We start from the raw sequence: 20,350 nt of genomic DNA, 5'->3' as shown, positions 1-20,350 counted from the left end.
GACAGAAGAGATGCCGGCCTCCTGACGAAAGATGTGACGTGGGATGTGTAGATCTCTCGTCTGCGTCAGCTCATCCATCCACATCTTCACCTTCTGCTGGACTTCACTCGGTAGTTCTTGGTCCCATTTGACGCTTGACTTCCACAGGACTTGCAACAGCTCCTTCGCTCTCAGGAGGAATCCTGTCAAGAATCCAATCGGATCGTACACCGACATCATTGTCGATAGAAGTGTTCTCTTCGTTAGCTGTTCCGGCGGAGCGATTGGCTCATAGGTTAGAGTGTCGAGGCGAGCTTCCCAGCCGACTCCTAACGTTCTTTGCAGCCGACTGTCTTGCTGTTCTTGCTCCTGTTGGACGGTGTGGAGGACTTCTTCAGAGTTTGAGGCCCACGGGCCCAGCTTGAAGCCTCCTTTCTTGAGTGTTTCTGTGACGCTGCCAATCAGTTTCACTGCCTCGTGTTCGGTGTCTGTACCGGTGACAATATCGTCCACGTAGGTGTCCTCTCGTACGGCTGTCTTCACTGCCTCGTCTTCGGTGAATTCGTCCGCCGTGCGCCGGAAGCAGTGCTCAGCGATACTTGGTGAGCAGGTGGCACCGAAAATAACCACCGGAGACTCGTACACATCAAATCGGCCCGTGCGACGTGAGCCCCGCCACAGAAATCTCAGAAGTGGTCGGTCTTCTTCTCGCACTTTGATCTGACTGAACATAGCTATGACGTCAGAGGTCACTGCTACTCTTTTCTCCCGCCAGCGGCACAGAATCCCCGGTATAGAGTTCATGTGGTCTGGCCCTTGGAGAAGAAAGTCATTCAAGCTCTTGCCATTGCTCTTCGCGGCAGCGTCTAGCACTAGGCGCACCTTGTTCGGCTTCTTCTGATTTTGCACCGCGAGCAGTGGGAGATACCAGACATTCTTGTGTCCTTCTTGGGCTTCATTTTCACTCAGTTTTCGAAAATGGCCGTCTGATACCATTCTCTCCATTTTTCGTACACCAGCTCGGCGAGACTTGGTGTTTTGCCGTTTTCTTTTGCTGAGAGCGATCCAGTCGTTTTTCCAAGGCAATGGCTCTCTGTTCTGCCATCGTTCGACTTTCAGGCATCTTCTCATCTTCGTTTTTGAGCAGAAGCGGGGCTGTCCATCTTGTTCCGTCGTATTTTGCCCCTTCTTGTAGCATCGTTTCCGCTTTCCTGTCATCTGGGCTGTGCGGCTTACTGAAGGCATACTTGCAGCCAAAGTGCTCTGTTCTCCAGATGTCGCTCAGATCGCCAGCACTCCCAGCCGTGCAGATGTCGCTGCAGTCGCTGTCGGTTGAGTAGGCGGCGCTGCCAGCGCTGTCGTCCCGATACATGTTCAGAGATTTGTTCAGAAAGTTTACGCACTCTGTCTCGGTGTCTTCCGTAGCGATGACGCGCCCAGTTATGGTCCATCCCAGTTTCGTTTCCTGGAGCAGAGGACCATTCTTCGACGTCTTGATGATCTTCTGAGTGGCGATGAGCTCCGCGTGGTCAAGGCCAATCAGCATCTGAGGCGGCTCATCCAGCTGTTTGATCCCAATTTCTTCGATCTCGGGAAACATGCGCTTCAGTTTTGCCGTCACGGGATTCTTGTCTATTTGCAGCTCGGGAACAGTAGCCACCTTATCCAGCAGGTGTTTGAACCGGTATGGATGTTCTCGATGGTCACCTGGGTGAGTTCACACGAGTTGACTGAAGTCAGTCCAGACATTGTCTTGATGCGCAGATTTTGACGCTTCCCGTGAAGTCCCAGTTCCTGTGCCAGCTTATCAGTCATGAGCGTGACTGAGCTTCCCTCGTCCAGGAAGGCGACACACCTTCGTTTTGTGGAGCCGGAGACTTCGATGACGACCGTTTTCATCAGAATGGACGTGTGTCCATCCTTCGCCGCGTTGATCACAGTCGTGCTTCCTTGAGCCGGGTGTAGAAGTCGATGATGATGTTGCGTGCAGTTTTCTATGCCACACGGTCCTGTTCGGTGACAGTCAGATGACTGGTGGGATGTGTGAGAACAGCGGCGCAGGCTTTCTTCGTATTAACCCCGACAGTCTGTCTTTCGGTGTCAGTCTCTGGAACTGTTCGCAGCGAGCTATATAGTGATTTTGGCCCAGTAGAAACAGGCCACTGGTCGACGCGCTGTGGCTCCCTGGTTCCCTGGGCAGTCCGTTGGCTGCGTACACAGAGGTGGGAGGCTCGGCAGGTGGGCGGCTCGTCCTGCCGGCCCCATGGTAGCTGTTATAGCGTGAACTAAGCTCGGCACCACAGCACCACACTCCTCCGATCACCGGTCAGAACTGTATTCCCACTCGATCAGCTGACCAGACTCAACCCACACCGCACAGCTGAGCGCCCCCGGCTATAGGTCAAGCGAGCGCAAGCCCGCTCTCAGGGACGACGGATAGGGCGGCCAGTGGCGCACCCAGGCACGCCAGCCAAGAGGCTGTGGCCTGTGTGACAATCTACCACATTCCTCCCCCCTAGTTAACAACTATTTTCTCGGTCTCAGGTTATAGCGCGGTACCTGCGGCGCTGACACAGGCTCGCGACACTCAACACTCTCGCCTCGCGACAATTGGACGTCACACTTCAATCGCGAGTTGAGCTCACCCCGTCCCTCCAACCCACGAGCCGGCCGCCCCACTGGGGAGGGAGACGAAGGCCTCTCCCGTTCCGGACATTCCGCTGGCGGTGGCGGAAGCGGCGTGGGAGTCGGCGGTGAAGGCGTCGGCGGTGAGGGCGTCGGCGGTGAAGGCGTCGCCTGCGACGTTGGAGTTGTCGGCAGCGACGTCGGCGGCGTTTGAGGAGGCCGCGGCGCCGCCGTCCAGTCCGTCGGCTGTCGGACGGCCTGGTTCCCGGCGACCGCTCTCGGGACCACCTGGTCCAGATGGCGCTGGAGGACTCGTCCGTCGTCCAGCCGGACCGTGAGCTTGAGTCCCGAGATGTTGATGCAGTGTCCGGGTAGCCAGCGTGTTGTCCTGCCGACGCCGGCCAGTCCCGACACCTGTGAAACGAGGACAGACATTCCTGGTAGTATGGTGCGCCGCTGTGCCTGTCTATCATACCGCTCCTTCATCTTCCACTGCGAGCTGACAACACGATCCTGCAGACTGGGAAGCATACAGTCGAGACGAGTTCTCATGCGCCGCCCGGTCATTAGCTCTGCTGGCGTCACTCCGGTAGTGCTGTGGGGAGATGAACGGTAGGTGAACAGCACCCTTGCCAGCTTGGTGTGCAGCGTTCCATTCCCCTGTTTCCTCAGACCCTGCTTCACCGTCTGCACTGCCCGCTCAGCCAGACCGTTGCTTTTTGGAGACAACGGCGCAGTGCGCAGGTGTGTGATACCATTCTGAGTACAGAATGACTGGAACGCGGGTGCCACGAAACACTGAGCATTGTCTGATACCAAGAACTTGGGAATTCCCCAGTATGCAAACGTTTTCCGCAGCTCCTCCATAGTAACCTCGGTTGTTGCCCTAGTTGTTACATGTACGTCAATCCACTTGGTATATGCATCCACTACAATGAGCAGCATTTTCCCCTCCACTGGGCCACAGTAGTCAATGTGCACCCGCTCATATGGCCGGGACGGGAGGGACCACGGACTCAGTGGCGTGACGGGCGCTTGGTGGCGGTATTGTTGACAGGTCACACACGCCTTAACCATCTGGGTTATGTCAAAATCTAGGTTTGGCCACCACACGTACATTCTGGCAAACCCCTTGGTATGGCTCTCTCCCATATGACCGTCATGCAACATCTGTAGCACCCTCTCCCGCAACTTTACTGGAATGACGACTCGAGCTCCCCACAAGAGACATCCGTTCTGGATGCTGAGCTCACCTTGCTTCGTGCGATATGCACTTAACTCCGGTGACTCGCCGCTCCTGTCCTCAGGCCAGCCGTCTCGGGTGTACTGCAGCACTCTGCTGAGGGTGGCGTCACGTTCAGTCGCCAGTCGAACCACAGCGGCGGTCACTGGCGAAGCGTCCATCATCTCCACCAGGTGCAGAGTCTCGCCGGGCTCTGGCAAGTCTCCAGCAGCTGTCGGAAGAGGCAAACGGCTGAGACCATCACAGTGTCCCTGTCTCGATCCTGGTACATACTCTAGCTTGTACTGATAGCCCGACAACAGCATTGCCCATCGAGTCACTCGCGGTGAAGCCATCATGGACAGCGGCTTGTTCTCCCCCAGCATGCCCAGGAGGGGCTTATGATCGGTCCGGATAACAAATTCCCGACCTGCCAACCAATGATGAAAGCGGCGGACCCCCAGAATCACCGCCAATCCTTCCCGGTCCGTCTGTGAATATCGTTTCTGCGTGTCTGTGAGCGATTTCGAGTAGAAGGCTACCGGCCTCTCTCCCAGGCGCTTGTCAACCACGCTCAAGACACACCCAACCCCGTAGGGAGAGGCATCACAAGACAGCACGATCGGTGCCGTCTCGTCAAAATGAGCCAGCACCTGCGTAGACTGCAGCAGGCTCTTCCCCGCCAGCCACGCGCTCTTCTGATCGGGTCCCCACTGCCAGGGTTCTCCCTTTTTGAGCAGGCGGTACAGTGGTGCCAGCACGGTGGACAGATTTCTCACAAACTTGGCATAATAATTGATCAACCCTAGCCAGGCCTGAAGCTCCTTCAAGTTTTTTGGAGCGGGTGCGTTTTTGATAGCACTGACCTTGTCGTCGGTCGGACTCACGCCGTCCGCGCTGATGCGGTGTCCCAGGTAGGTGATAGATGACACTCCAAACTTGCACTTCTTCTTTGCAGGCGCAGGTTGGCCGCCACCAGCCGCTGTAGCACCATCTCCAGCGAGTTCTGGTGGTCCTGTGGGGTTTTTCCAGCGATCATGACATCATCCAGGAACACTCCCACCCCTGGTATTCCAGCCAAGAGAGTTTCCATATAACGTTGAAAGATGGCCGGAGCACTCGCGTACCCGTATCCCAGTCTGGTTGGCACCAACAAGCCCTTGTGTGTGTTTATGGCCAAATATTTGCGACTCTTCTCCTCTAATGGCAGATGGTTGTACGCATTTTTCAAATCTATCTGACTGTACACTGTCGCACCTTGCAGTTTACTGAACATCTCGTCTACTTTTGGCAGAGGATACTTTTCTAACGGCGTGACCTTGTTTACTGTGAGACGATAGTCTGCTGCGATTCTGATCTCACCTGAGGCCTTCTGGCAGGTCACGATGGGCGTCGCCCAGTCGTTCCACTTGACCGGCACCAACAAACCTTCCTTGATCTGCCGCTCCAACTCGGCGTCCACCTTCTCCCGGTAGGCGAGTGGCACCGTCCGAGGCTTGTAGAAGATGGGCTTCACGGCTGGATCCACTGGAATGCTGAGCTCTACATCCCTCGCACAGCCCAGATCGTCCTTGAATAGCTCGGAGTATTTTTCGAGCAGTGTTCCCATGGCTGGACTCAGAGTCATCGCAAAAATATTGTGCCAGTCCAACTTGATCTCTCCCAACCAGTTACGGCCTAGTAACATCGGACCGTTACTCTCCACCACAGTCAATGGCAATCGATGACTGACACCCTGATACAGCACGTTCACCCACGCCTCACCTCGGACTGAGAGCTTCTCACCGGAGAACGTGCGAAGCAGACGGCTGCTCGGCTGCAGCAACCTGTCTCCGTCCGGCCAGAGCTCCTTGAAGCGGCGGTACGTGCAGACGGAGACGGCGGCGCCGGTGTCCAGCTCCATCTGCACCGACTGACCGTTGATGCTGACGTCGACCTTGATTGGAGGCTTCACCGGACTCGGCCGCTCCTCTGCACATGTGAACAGATCGCTAACCAGAGCGTCAACCTCACCAGTCTCTACTTCCATCTCCAGTCCACCCTCGGCACCCTCCTGTGACTCAGACTCGGGTAACATCCCCACACTGTTCACCGTGCCAGCTCGGTGGGCTGCACTGGTGTGTCCATAACGAAAACATTGAAAGCATTTCTTTCGGCGAAAATAACAGTCCTCTTCTGCATGCCGGTTACTCAAACACCTCCAGCACTTATCTTTCCCGCCCTCCAAGGCCTTACTTGTGTGATGTGTCATGCCAGTCTGCTGAGCTGGGCCCCTTGGAGCTCGCTGCTGTGTCGCTGGCCCCGCCGCGGTCGGCCGGCTCCGCTGCTGTGACCGAATCTGCTGCACCTCTTGTCGCGGCGGATCGGCCGCCTCCGCTCCCGACAGCTCCTGCAGATTCCGACTGGCTGTCTCCATGGCTACCGCCATCTCTGTCGCTTTCTTCAGAGACAACTCGGGTTCTGACAACAGCCTGGACTGGATCAGGTCAGACTTCACACCACATACGAGTCGGTCGCGAATCATCTCTTCTAGAAATGTACCGAACTGACAATCACCAGCGAACTGTCTGAGACGAGCGATATACGTTTGTATCGATTCTCCTGGTAGACGGTAGCATGAAAAAAATCGAAACCGTGCGACCGTTACCGACGGCTTGGGGTGATAATGGGTCGTTAGTTTCTCCACATTAAATGGCTCTACTCTGCCCACCGGCATTTCAATTTCTTCTGTTCAAATACCTCGTCGCCAATGTTATAGCGTGAACTAAGCTCGGCACCACAGCACCACACTCCTCCGATCACCGGTCAGAACTGTATTCCCACTCGATCAGCTGACCAGACTCAACCCACACCGCACAGCTGAGCGCCCCCGGCTATAGGTCAAGCGAGCGCAAGCCCGCTCTCAGGGACGACGGATAGGGCGGCCAGTGGCGCACCCAGGCACGCCAGCCAAGAGGCTGTGGCCTGTGTGACAATCTACCACAGTAGCCATGGCGTTCTCGTTGGTGCTCGTGACGGTCGCGTCTGCTCGTGCGTCCGCGACTGCCGGAGCGGTTCTTGACATCATGTGACGGATGGCATTGCAGGCTGCTGCCGATGACGCCATACTGTCGATCCTTTATGTGCTCTTCCAGAAACTCGTGGAAAAGACCGCACGACAGCTTCCTCCCGTCTTCACATCGGCGCCGAGCGTAGGCGCCCCAAGCTTGCTGGCTCTCCAGTGGCAGCTTTCCCGTCAACAACTGCAGCGTGCGCAAGTTGTCCAACTCGCTCTCAAAGCCGACTGCTTGAAGAGTTGATATAGCGTTATACACTGCCGTGCCGAACTGAGAGAGCAGTTCTGTGTCGCTCGATCGTATCGTGTCGAAGTTCAGGAGCTGAGTCGTTACGGCGTTCGTCACTTGCAGGCGGTTCCCGAAGCGAGACTCGAGCGCGTGCATAATCCTCAGCAGAGGACACCCAGACAGGAGAGCTCCATGTACCGCTTCAAAGGCCGGCCCCTTGAGTCTGTCCCGCAGATGACGAATTATCTGCAGGTCGGTGAACTGGCCGGATCTCATGGCTTCATCGACTTGAAGCTTGAAAAATGGATAGCGGCTGTACTTTCCATCGAAGGGCAGAATGTCCAGTTTGGGGTTTTCTCTCACGATGAAGATTGAATCAGGACGGTGTGAGACTGGTTCAAGTACGTGTGAGTCTGGTCCAGGTTGGTGCGAGGGTGGCTCTGGCCGGTGCGAGACTGGCTCAGGCCAGTGCGAGACCTGCTCAGGTTCCAGCCGAGTTGATATCCGGCGACTGTCGTTCTCTGGCTGGGATTCAATGGCATTCGTCAGGTCACACCGTGTCACGTCTTGAGAAGAATGACGGAGGGATCGTGCACATTCCTCCATTTCTACCTGATCTTGTTCGTCGATCTCGGCAAGTTCCAGCGCGTGTCTTGCTCTGGCTAGTTCCAGCTGTCGTTTCGTTTCCGCCAGCTGTCTTCTAGATTCCTCGGCTGCTGCTTCAAGCCGTTGCTGCTCTTCTAACTGCCGCAGTCGTGTACTAGCAGCTCTGACCGATCTCGCAGACGCTCGTGATACCGTCGTATAGCTCGATCGGTGAGACTTGCAGCTCGAAGTTTCGTCATTAGTCTTGTTGGCATCGTTGGCATCCATCTTGAGGTCATGAGTTAGTTGGCAATTCATGATCGATTTTCATGATGTAGCGGACTCGTTTGTCCACCGAGGCGATCTTCTTCTATTCATCATACCAGCAAAATTGCGCAACACATCTGTTTATTCGTTTTAAACCAAATGTATGCAAATTTATACTGATAATAATAAAGAATGAAAATCGATCGCCTGTTTTGCAAAGTTCAGCGGTCGCACCAAACAACTAAAAATAAAATCCGCGAGACAAATACACGTTTAAAGGTTCTTCCAATGTGGCGAAATATTTGATTCATCATCAGCTCTTCCACTGGAAGATATTTATCGATATATAAACGTATCTGGTCCGTCACAATGGGATATGATGTTGCTCCCATGCATTAGGGTGGGTGTCAAGATCACCGGAAGGTCAGGTCAGATCATTTACCTTTGATGACCTCGGTTCACATTTTCGAGTTTTATATGTTTCTAGGCTAGTTTTTGGAGCTGAATTCGAATTAAGCACCATTTGACCATTTACGAAGTAGTTTTGGTGCCTTCGTAACATGTTACGAAGCTGTCAGAGGCGGTTGCCACCTACTACGAATACCCGGCAAAACCCTTACTGGTTGACCTGACCTGACCTGACCTGGCCTAAATGCATGAAGACATCATCTATGATCATAACTTACATGATATTCGTGATCAGCACCCCGAAAAACCATAGCGGCCACTCTTTACGACGCTCTAACAGGTCCCGATTTTCCCGACTTTTGGGTCAATGACCTGACCTGGAAGGTCAACCGATGACCTAGGACCTTAAAATTGGGTATAATCGGCTTCCTTTCATCACGGGCAACACGGTCGTTTTTTTCCGCGAAGCTCTAGCTCGATCAGGGGCCAACAGTCCCCCCACCCAATACGCTCGCTACTGGAAACACCAATACGGGCGAGGGTTAATGGATTATTAAAGACAATTTTCCAGGTTGCCCCCCCCCCCCAGTCAAATTCCCTTAAAATAGGCTCTGGTCGTTACACAGGGCGTAAAATAGATTGAACACAGACCGTAACATAGATGGAACACAGACCGTAACACTGGCTGCGTACGTGCGGGCACTCGGCCGGCCGGAACTGGGCTGGATCCATTGGGCAATGAACAGGTGCTTTCTGTGACAGCGTCACCGCTGCAGGTCAGTCAGGGACACACAGACACTGCACCCGGCGCCCTTGTGCATGGTACATTGCTCGCGGGTTTTAGCGGTAGGTTTTGCACCTAGAAAATTTAGGCTGGGGGGATCCAGAGCGTCGTAAGCCTCGTCGTAGCTGCGACGTGTCGCAAGTTGTGTAGTAAGTCGTTTTTGAAGGGATCAATTGATGAGTAGCGTTACTTAAGTAGTAAAGTCTATCGCAAATAGCCTGATTTGCGACACAACTTACGAATTTGAAATAGCAGTCGTAAGTTGTGTCGCAAGTTGACCTTGCCTTGAGGAAGAGGTCACAGGTCACAGGTCATTCGGGTCATGGTGACGAAATTTACATGGTAGGTGTAAAATTGTTTAAACTTTAGATCCTGAAAATTTGGTTGCAATCCGTTGACGCTAACGCGAGTTATAGAGCTTGAACTGACGGGTCGTCTATGAGGCCTCAATCGGTGCCAGCGAGAGTGTTGAAAATGGTGCATAGTATGTTATATTCACATTTATTGGGGTATTCGGGGATATGAAGTAGCCTAACACCATTCCAGCAACTACTGGCGAATCCAGAAAGGCGGTCTTGGACGTTGCAAGGGGCATCTCCCAAAATATTCTCCCAATTCCAAAAACGACGTGTCCCAGCTGACCCCGATGACCTCCAATGAGCTCTGTGATGACCCCAAGTTGACCTTTTTGACCTGGCCTGTCCCAGATGACCTCCGTGACATCCTATTGAGCTCTCTGATGACTCCAAGCTGACCTCTGTGACCTGACGTGTCCCAGATGACCGCCATGACCTCCAATAGAGCTATGTGATGACCCCAACATGACCTTTGTGACCTGACGTGGCCCAGATGACCTCCGTGACCTCCAATTGAGCTCTCTGTCCTCTGATGACTCCAAGCTGACCTCTGTGACCTGACGTGTCCCAGATGACCTCCATTTGAGCTCTGTGATGACCCCAACTTGACCTCTGTGACCTGGCGTGTCCCATATGACCTCTGTAACCTCTAAGTGACCTCTATGATGACCCCAAGCTAACCTCTGTGACCTGACGTGTCCCAGATGGCCCCAATGACCTTCAATGGAGCTCTGTGATGACCCCAAGTTGACCTCTGTGACTTGATGTGTCCCAGATGACCTCCGTGACCTCCAATTGAGCTCTGTGATGACCCTAGGTTGACCTCTGTGACTTGACGTGCCCCCAAGTTGCCCTCTGTGACCTGACGTGTCTCAGATTACCTCCGTGGTCTCTAATTGAGCTCTGTGATGACCCCAAGTTGACCTCTGTGACCTGACGTGTCCCAGATGACCTCTGTAACCTCCAATTGTGACCTCCATCTACAAATTTCTTACCTCTCTGTGACCTCAAACTCTCGGAACTCATTTCTTCTAAAGCATCGATTCTAGATGCCCTATAGCCACGAATCTCCTGTGATCGATCCCAAATTTTATGGCAAATCACGTGAGCGTTAGCAACCACAAGTCACCCAGTTAATACAAAGCTTCAGAATCAGAGAACATGCTTGACCTTGCTGTCTCATAAGCTCGCAAACCAGAAAGGCGAATGTTCCTTTATGCGTGATAGAGTTTTCGACCTTACTGACGTTTACTACGGGATCAGCTGATCGTGTAGCCTTTTAAATTCTCGAGTAAAGCGGGTATTTAAGCCTCGTCGCAGCTACGTTCTGTCGTATCCTCCGACAAACCCCTCTTTCCTCAACATCCCTCCTTTTTCGCTACGACACAACTTGCGACGGGACATGTGTCGTAACTTGCGACGTGTCGTAGATGGACTTGCGACGCCCTGGATCCCCCCGGCCTTAGTGTACTTCAGGTTATATCTTCGTCGTCTCAAGCTTTTAAGTGTTGAAGATGCGATCGACTTGTTGGGTAACAAGCCGGCCATGATCGTGTAAAATGGCTTCATCGTAGATCGATTATTTTCTGAGATATAACCGGAAATGTAAAAGTGCAAAACCTACCGCTTAATCTCTCGAGACCTGTACCTGAGCCCTGAGCGCGCCCATGTGTCGCCCCCAGGGCGTGTCGCCGGACGGTTCTGTGTGTCGGACTGAAACCTGAATCTGCCTGAGTGTTATGCTATGACTCCCCAGGGCGTGTCGCCGGATGGGGCGGCCGGCTACCGGGACGGGCTGCGGCGGGCCACCAACGGCCACCCGCTCTCCGCCGAGGAGGTACAGACGGTCGTCAGCCGGGTGAACCAGCTCTCCAGCTAGCGGCGCAGAGGTCAGTCACCGCACCGGGCGTATTGCACGGGGACCCTAACAGACGCCTCACTCCTTTCCCTCATCTCAGTTGTTCTTTCATTTTTTTATCATTATAAATAATGGAGATAGACCAGAGCATTTTCGGTGCATTTATTAGGGTCATGTTACTCCAACGGGGTTGCGTTGTCGGCACAGTCCTGTCTGGTCTGTGTGCTGCGGCGATGCTCTGCTATCCGGTGACCCAACGCCACTGTCCGCTGACCGAGTGTCGGCTCTCTGCTGACCGTGTAACGTCTGTCCGTCAGGGTGGTGGCCGTGAACGCCTGTCTGACGGCGCCGGAGGGCAGCGCCGGCCGGCTGCTGTCACTGCTGGACCAGCTGCGGCCGCCGGACGCCGGAGCGCTGCCCGACTGGGGTCTACATCCTGGTATGTTACTGGGAGCGGCACGGTGTGTGTTGGGTGCTTCTGACGGTCAGTTGTAGTAACTGTTAGTTCCTCTACTGGCCACCAGGTGAAAAGCGTATTAGCTGTACAGCAATGTAGAGTTGCTTCAGCTTTGGCGTAAACTTTCTCCTCTTCCGCTCACCATTCACCACCAGAGTCAGCAGCGTCTCGGCTGGCGGTCCAGTCAGTCAGGGCGAGTGTCTTCACTCGCCACAGCGGGCCGGACCCATTACAGGGCAGCAGAGTTATCAGTTACAAAGCCTTGGCCTATAAAGAAAACCAGGAAATAGTAGCAATTGCATATATGTAATGACTCTACTCTATTACGATTGAGCTAGCGAAGCGTATTCCTGTAACGTTTTTAATAGGCTTGTAAGTAAGCAACCGCTGGGCTGATTGACCTGCGTTACTCTTTGTTGCAGGGGCGTCGCCACGGCTCCCCAACTTGTACGGACACATTCTGTCAGCCGTAACACTCGTCAGAGGTGTAAACCCACGCGGGCCCGTGGAGGGCATTTTTCGTCCTCCTCCCCCCACCCCGGACGAATAGTTGCGATAGCCCCCGAATGCCTAGGGGCTTCGGAAAAAATACAAACACATTTTTGATGCCTACATTAGGGTAGATGGCTGGTCAGCGACCCCGAGCTGCGGCTTTTTTGCGGAGTTCTTCAGCAAAGAAGGTGGTGCCAACGCATTAGTCATATCAAGATGCGTCGAATGACATATAGTTAGGTTGTTTGAAACGGTCAAGTCTTATGTTGACCTCATGTGACCTCGAATGGCCTTTGGTTGACTTTTGCACATGATCAGTCTCATTTGCTGTATTTGAAGTCGCTGGTCACGATTTTGTCATTTTCTTTTGCTCTAAGCATTCATTTAGTTTAGTTAGAGTCTCAGGATGACAAAACTCACAGAATTATTATGGCTGACGTATTAGTGAATTAGTCTATAGAATGACACAGAGTGTAACGAAATTATCCGCACACCTTTCTTTCCGCTGTAATTAAGAAACAAACAACCTGAGGTTGTTTCCCTTTGATGATGATATAGCCACCTTTCATAAGATCATATTTAGAAATGCCTAGAACATTCCAGCTACTGGGTTTTTAAGCACAGTGGGTTTGATGTGGACCAACGCCGTATTAGCATGTGCCTACTGCCTACATACAGTTGCTCTGTCCTGGTAGCGGGTGTCCCCTTATTAACCTCTTGCTGGACAAAAGTCCATAAGATCTCGATGGAATTAGGATGAAAACTATTTCCAAGCCGTAGTCCGTTAGTCCAGAAGGATAAGAGCTTCTCCCGGCGTCACTTCTCATTCTCCTACGGACTAATTTGTCTGACAGGATGTTGCTCCGGTAATACTCGTCAGTCGTCGCTGTTAGTGGACTCTTCTGTCAATGGGTTGGTCAATGCACAGCTGGAACATCGCACAGCAGCTGAAAGCTAAATATGCTCCAGATCTGGATCTCGGCCGCATGCTTAACGCCGGTGACGGCCGGGACGTTTGAGTTACTGGCAGCCAACACAAGGACGCTTTGACGGTTTAAAGGACAATACAGCGCGAATAGCTGCCCATTTCACCACACCATGCCTTGCTTATGTGTTCCTTCGACCAGTGGATGCGTCTTGGCGTGAGGCTAAAGGTGGTGCACCGGCTATTTTCCCGTCAATTTTGTTGTCTTTTTCAGTATAATGAGCAGAAGAACCAAGGTAAGGGGCGGATAGCGGTGGGTCATGATGTGGGCCCTCTTATCATCGGTCTTGAATTCAAGTCAATCTGCGTTGGCAAAGGGTGGCTTTTGCGGTCGCAGCCGGGCTGAGTTCACCAATCAAGTCCCAGCTTATTACGCCTCAGGCAGATGTGCAGTTGGCTGCTGCTGATGTCCATGGAGCTGCTGGCAGACCAGCTTCAGGCTTATTGCCGCAATGACACAACCATGCTTCCTAACACAAAAGGAGAGAGTGTGCTCCTTTCTGTCTATTGCCTTTGACGAAAACTAGTTATCAAATGAACCCGTCGGTGACTCGACTAATTACTCAGAGCAAGAGTCATCTGGCAAAGGTAGGTCTTTGCTGAGTTGAGAGCCGATACAGGAGGCACTTATACAGCCAGTATTCCCGCTTCTAACATCAGAAAAGAAACTGTGCGAAAAGATATGACGAACAAATATAAGTCCGGATAATTTCTTTACACCCTAAATGCTAGTAGTAAATACTCTTGCTTGACATTGTCTTTGGGGCTGCCTTGGATCGTAACTTTACCAACAAATAGGGGACTGATAAGCGTTAAGCTACTTCAAAACATGTGCAAAGACTGTTTTGCAGTCGTCGAAACTTGTACGGACATTCCGTACAAGTTTTCGGGCCTTCCAAAACTTGTACGGACACTGTCCGTAGTGTCCGTAGTGGTGGCGACGCCCATGCTTTGTTGCGCGTAATCCTATCCCTTCCATCTCGTTATTGACTACAACTGATGTATCTTGGTGAGTTATTGACTACAACTGATGTATCATGGTGAGCGTCGTGACACGTGCGACGTGAAGGGCCAAGAGTGTTCGTTATTCTGCTGCAGTAGCGATTTTGGGTTGCTCACTTATCTTGAACCCTGAACTGCCACGCCGATTGCGCTCAAATTTGGTACACTGTTTGGGACTGGTTGATAGGGATGTGTTTTTTTTTTTTGATAACTCGCATGTGTTTTTTTATAGCGCGGAGAAAAAAGTAGGGATTGTTAGGGTTAAGCAGGGAGTCACCGATGTTAGATCCCTCTCTGGGTCTTTTCATAGGGGGTCACGGTCCTGACCCGAGATAGCTGAGCTGTGTCGCAGCCCTGACCTCAGACAGCTGAGCTGTGCACGCCGTCGGCTCGGCCGTCAGTCGCCACAGCCGCTGACGCCAGTGTCCAAACAGCTCCAAACAATATCCGGCCCTATATAGCAGGAAAAGCCATCAGAGGCGGGAGTAATCACCGGAACGGGCTGCATGGTACAGGACGGGCTGGGAACAAGTCAACTCCAGCATGACGTGTTCCCAGTGTACCTGCATGTAGCTTCTTTCTTAGGTGTTGTTATTATCCGCTGGGACTGAGAGCGTGAGATGATGTTTTTCGTACTACGCTGGAGTACGAAAAACATCATCTCATGTAGTTTCTTTATTCCTCAGCAGTTGTCATCCCCTTGGCGTTAGTGTTTCGCGTCCCTCCATTGATCACTCCCGCCTCTGATGGCTTATCCTGCTATACAGGGCCGGATATTGTTTGGAGCTGTTTGGACACTGGCGTCAGCGGCTGTGGCGACTGACGGCCGAGCCGACGGCGTGCACAGCTCAGCTGTCTGAGCCCTGAGGTCAAGGCTGCGACACAGCTCAGCTATCTCGGGTCAGGACCGTGACCTATGAAAGGACCCAGAGAGGGATCTAACATCGGTGACTCCCTGCTTAACCCTAACAATCCCCACTTTTTTGTCCGCGATATAAAAACACAAGCAGTTAGGCTACCTGTGTCGAATTAATTAAAGTTTATTATGTCAAAGTTTCAAAACATCAATCCGGTCTGCATGTCTGACTGCTCGCAGAACGGTTCTAGAGGCAGTGTCAGCGCGCGCGGAACGGTCCTCAGATGTGTCCACTTTCAAGCGCAGAACGGTCCTACTGCGTCACCAGACTCCTCTCCCTCTCCCCTCCCCCCTGTCCGCTGGTCTATATCAGACACCAGTACACCACTGACCTCCCCTACCCTCCCCTGACCTTCTCAGGTGCCAGCTGAGACGCTGGTCGGCCTACAGAACCTGCTCGTTCACCTGCGGGACGTCTCGGCAGAGAACGCGCACGTCTACCAGTACCGACTCTGGGACGCTAAGAGGGTCAAGGTGGAGACCGCCCAGAACAGGGTATGTAACACAGACCGTAACACAAGCCGTAACGCAGGTCGTTACACAGGGCGTAAAATAGATTGAACACAGACCGTAACATAGATCGAACACAGACCGTAACACTGGCTGCGTACGTGCGGGCACTCGGCCGGCCGGAACTGGGCTGGATCCATTGGGCAATGAACAGGTGCTTTCTGTGACAGCGTCACCGCTGCAGGTCAGTCAGGGACACACAGACACTGCACCCGGCGCCCTTGTGCATGGTACAGGGCTCGCGGGTTTTAGCGGTAGGTTTTGCACCTAGAAAATTTAGTGTACTTCAGGTTATATCTTCGTCGTCTTAAGCTTTTAAGTGTTGAAGATGCGATCGACTTGTTGGGTAACAAGCCGGCCATGATCGTGTAAAATGGCTTCATCGTAGATCGATTAGTTTCTGAGATATAACCGGAAATGTAAAAGTGCAAAACCTACCGCTTAATCTCGCGAGACCTGTACCTGAGCCCTGAGCGCGCCCATGTGTCGCCCCCAGGGCGTGTCGCCGGACGGTTCTGTGTGTCGGACTGAAACCTGAACCTGCCTGAGTGTTATGCTATGACTCCCCAGGGCGTGTCGCCGGATGGGGCGGCCGGCTACCGGGACGGGCTGCGGCGGGCCACCAACGGCCACCCGCTCTCCGCCGAGGAGGTACAGAAGGTCGTCAGCCGGGTGAACCAGCTCTCCAGCTAGCGGCGCAGAGGTCAGTCACCGCACCGGGCGTATTGCACGGGGACCCTAACAGACGCCTCACTCCTTTCCCTCATCTCAGTTGTTCTTTCATTTTTTTATTATTATAAATCATGGAGATAGACCAGAGCATTTTCGGTGCATTTATTAGGGTCATGTTACTCCAACGGGGTTGCGTTGTCGGCACAGTCCTGTCTGGTCTGTGTGCTGCGGCGATGCTCTGCCATCCGGTGACCCAACGCCACTATCCGCTGACCGAGTGTCGGCTCTCTGCTGACCGTGTAACGTCTGTCCGTCAGGGTGGTGGCCGTGAACGCCTGTCGGACGGCGCCGGAGGGCAGCGCCGGCCGGCTGCTGTCACTGCTGGACCAGCTGCGGCTGCCGGACGCCGGAGCGCTGCCCGACTGGGGTCTACATCCTGGTATGTTACTGGGAGCGGCACGGTGTGTGTTGGGTGCTTCTGACGGTCAGTTGTAGTAACTGTTAGTTCCTCTACTGGCCACCAGGTGAAAAGCGTATTAGCTGTACAGCAATGTAGAGTTGCTTCAGCTTTGGCGCAAACTTTCTCCTCTTCCGCTCACCATTCACCACCAGAGTCAGCAGCGTCTCGGCTGGCGGTCCAGTCAGTCAGAGCGAGTGTCTTCACTCGCCACAGCGGGCCGGACCCATTACAGGGCAGCAGAGTTATCAGTTACCAAGCCTTGGCTTATAAAGAAAACCAGGAAATAGTAGCAATTGCATATATGTAATGATTCTACTCTATTACGTTTGAGCTAGCGAAGCGTATTCCTGTAACGTTTTTAATAGGCTTGTAAGTCAGCAACCGCTGGGCTGATTGACCTGCGTTACTCTTTGTTGCGCGTAATCCTATCCCTTCCATCTCGTTATTGACTACAACTGATGTATCTTGGTGAGTTATTGACTACAACTGATGTATCATGGTGAGCGTCGTGACACGTGCGACGTGAAGGGCCAAGAGTGTTCGTTATTCTGCTGCAGTAGCGATTTTGGGTTGCTCATATATCTTGAACCCTGAACTGCCACGCCGATTGCGCTCAAATTTGGTACACTGTTTGGGACTGGTTGATAGGGATGTGTTTTTTATAACTCGCATGTCTTTTTTTATAGCGCGGAGAAAAAGTAGGGATTGTTAGGGTTAAGCAGGGAGTCACCGATGTTAGATCCCTGTCTGGGTCCTTTCATAGGTCACGGTCCTGACCCGAGATAGCTGAGCTGTGTCGCAGCCCTGACCTCAGACAGCTGAGCTGTGCACGCCGTCGGCTCGGCCGTCAGTCGCCACAGCCGCTGACGCCAGTGTCCAAACAGCTCCAAACAATATCCGGCCCTGTATAGCAGGATAAGCCATCAGAGCGGGAGTGATCAATGGAGGGACGCGAAACACTAACGCCAAGGGGATGACAACTGCTGAGGAATAAAGAAACTACATGCAGGTACACTGGGAACACCTCATTCTGGAGTTGACGTGTTCCCAGCCCGTCCTGTACCATGCAGCCCGTTCCGGTGATCACTCCCGCGGGGCCGGATATTGTTGGGAGCTGTTTGGACACTGGCGTCAGCGGCTGTGGCGACTGACGGCCGAGCCGACGGCGTGCACAGCTCAGCTGTCTGAGGTCAGGGCTGCGACACAGCTCAGCTATCTCGGGTCAGGACCGTGACCCCCTATGAAAAGACCCAGAGAGGGATCTAACATCGGTGAGTCCCTGCTTAACCCTAACAATCCCTACTTTTTTCTCCGCGCTATAAAAAAACACATGCGAGTTATAAAAAACACATCCCTATCAACCAGTCCCAAACAGTGTACCAAATTTGAGCGCAATCGGCGTGGCAGTTCAGGGTTCAAGATATATGAGCAACCCAAAATCGCTACTGCAGCAGAATAACGAACACTCTTGGCCCTTCACGTCGCACGTGTCACGACGCTCACCATGATACATCAGTTGTAGTCAATAACTCACCAAGATACATCAGTTGTAGTCAATAACGAGATGGAAGGGATAGGATTACGCGCAACAAAGAGTAACGCAGGTCAATCAGCCCAGCGGTTGCTGACTTACAAGCCTATTAAAAACGTTACAGGAAATACGCTTCGCTAGCTCAAACGTAATAGAGTAGAATCATTACATATATGCAATTGCTACTATTTCCTGGTTTTCTTTATAGGCCAAGGCTTGGTAACTGATAACTCTGCTGCCCTGTAATGGGTCCGGCCCGCTGTGGCGAGTGAAGACACTCGCTCTGACTGACTGGACCGCCAGCCGAGACGCTGCTGACTCTGGTGGTGAATGGTGAGCGGAAGAGGAGAAAGTTTACGCCAAAGCTGAAGCAACTCTACATTGCTGTACAGCTAATACGCTTTTCACCCGGTGGCCAGTAGTGGAACTAACAGTTACTACAACTGACCGTCAGAAGCACCCAACACACACCGTGCCGCTCCCAGTAACATACCAGGATGTAGACCCCAGTCGGGCAGCGCTCCGGCGTCCGGCAGCCGCAGCTGGTCCAGCAGTGACAGCAGCCGGCCGGCGCTGCCCTCCGGCGCCGTCCGACAGGCGTTCACGGCCACCACCCTGACGGACAGACGTTACACGGTCAGCAGAGAGCCGACACTCGGTCAGCGGACAGTGGCGTTGGGTCACCGGATGGCAGAGCATCGCCGCAGCACACAGACCAGACAGGACTGTGCCGACAACGCAACCCCGTTGGAGTAACATGACCCTAATAAATGCACCGAAAATGCTCTGGTCTATCTCCATTATTTATAATAATAAAAAAATGAAAGAACAACTGAGATGAGGGAAAGGAGTGAGGCGTCTGTTAGGGTCCCCGTGCAATACGCCCGGTGCGGTGACTGACCTCTGCGCCGCTAGCTGGAGAGCTGGTTCACCCGGCTGACGACCTTCTGTACCTCCTCGGCGGAGAGCGGGTGGCCGTTGGTGGTCCGCCGCATCCCGTCCCGGTAGCCGGCCGCCCCATCCGGCGACACGCCCTGGGGCGGGAGAGCCGGGAATGAGAGGGAGGGGAGGGGAATGAGAGAGCGGACTCGATCGCCAAGGAGGCCAGCAACCTCGCACAGGACCAAGCCCCCATCGACGTCCAGACGGCCCACCGGGCCGCCGCCAGAGTGGCGAGGGCCCGGACCATCCGAGCCTGGCCGGCCGGCTGGTTCCGCCGACTGACCGGGGACAGCCTCCGCGCCGGCCGTGGCCGGCGGAGACCGGTCGGCGGCGGTGGACGTACACCAGCTCCGCGCCGGCCACTGGACCAGCTCTACACAGTGGCGCCACAGAGTCGGGCTGGCGCCCTCCCGGCTGGCGGGGTGTGAGCAGTGTGACGATCAACACTGCAGGGCTGCGCTCTGCCCCGTCTGCCGGGAGGAGGCGGACACCCCCCAGCATGTCCTCCTGCGCTGCCCGGCCCTGATGGCCACCCGACACCGACTGCTGGGTTCCATCAACCCCGACCTTGAAGAGGTGCGGAGCGGCGCCATCGTGGCGGCCCTGGGGGCCGCCCACAGGTCCCTACAGAGCCGGACGGCTACGTCTCAGCTTGAGACGGAGGGACCAACAACAACAACAACACGCCCTGGGGAGTCATAGCATAACACTCAGGCAGGTTCAGGTTTCAGTCCGACACACAGAACCGTCCGGCGACACGCCCTGGGGGCGACACATGGGCGCGCTCAGGGCTCAGGTACAGGTCTCGCGAGATTAAGCGGTAGGTTTTGCACTTTTACATTTCTGGTTATAGCTCAGAAACTAATCGATCTACGATGAAGCCATTTTACACGATCATGGCCGGCTTGTTACCCAACAAGTCGATCGCATCTTCAACACTTAAAAGCTTAAGACGACGAAGATATGACCTGAAGTACACTAAATTTTCTAGGTGCAAAACCTAACGCTAAAACCC

At 53.6% G+C, this 20,350-nt stretch overlaps 1 protein-coding gene across 2 annotated transcripts; it reads right to left on the bottom strand.

Moving 5' to 3' along the window:
- Window positions 1-2,467: 2,467 nt before the first annotated feature.
- LOC122389598 lies at window positions 2,468-4,776 on the bottom strand. Of its 2 annotated transcripts, XR_006258003.1 has the most exons (3): window positions 4,693-4,776; window positions 3,858-4,058; window positions 2,468-3,018 (listed from the first exon to the last, which is right to left on the bottom strand). XR_006258003.1 is itself a non-coding variant. In XM_043381770.1 (2 exons), exons 1-2 carry the CDS (start codon window positions 4,210-4,212, stop codon window positions 2,621-2,623), a joined length of 753 nt encoding a protein of 250 aa, XP_043237705.1. In that variant the 5' UTR covers window positions 4,213-4,233; the 3' UTR covers window positions 2,468-2,620. The 2 variants fall into 2 exon arrangements, 1 of the variants encoding a protein (XP_043237705.1); XM_043381770.1 differs by lacking the exon at window positions 4,693-4,776 and having other exon boundaries at window positions 3,858-4,233.
- Window positions 4,777-20,350: the final 15,574 nt, after the last annotated feature.

The sequence above is a fragment of the Amphibalanus amphitrite genome, unplaced genomic scaffold (assembly GCF_019059575.1).
Source record: "Amphibalanus amphitrite isolate SeventyFive unplaced genomic scaffold, NRLGWU_Aamphi_draft 000364F_arrow, whole genome shotgun sequence".
NCBI classification, from domain to species: domain Eukaryota; kingdom Metazoa; phylum Arthropoda; class Thecostraca; order Balanomorpha; family Balanidae; genus Amphibalanus; species Amphibalanus amphitrite.
This window is presented reverse-complemented; position numbering and strand designations above follow the sequence as displayed.

Excerpts from the sequence above, each read along its gene's own strand:
- LOC122389598 (XM_043381770.1), bottom strand. The coding sequence starts at position 4,212 with ATGCTGGGGGAGAACAAGCCGCTGTCCATGATGGCTTCACCGCGAGTG. Across the intron at positions 3,019-3,857 it reads TGCATATCGCACGAAGCAAG|GTGTCGGGACTGGCCGGCGT; the intron begins GTGAGCTCAGCA and ends CTCGTTTCACAG.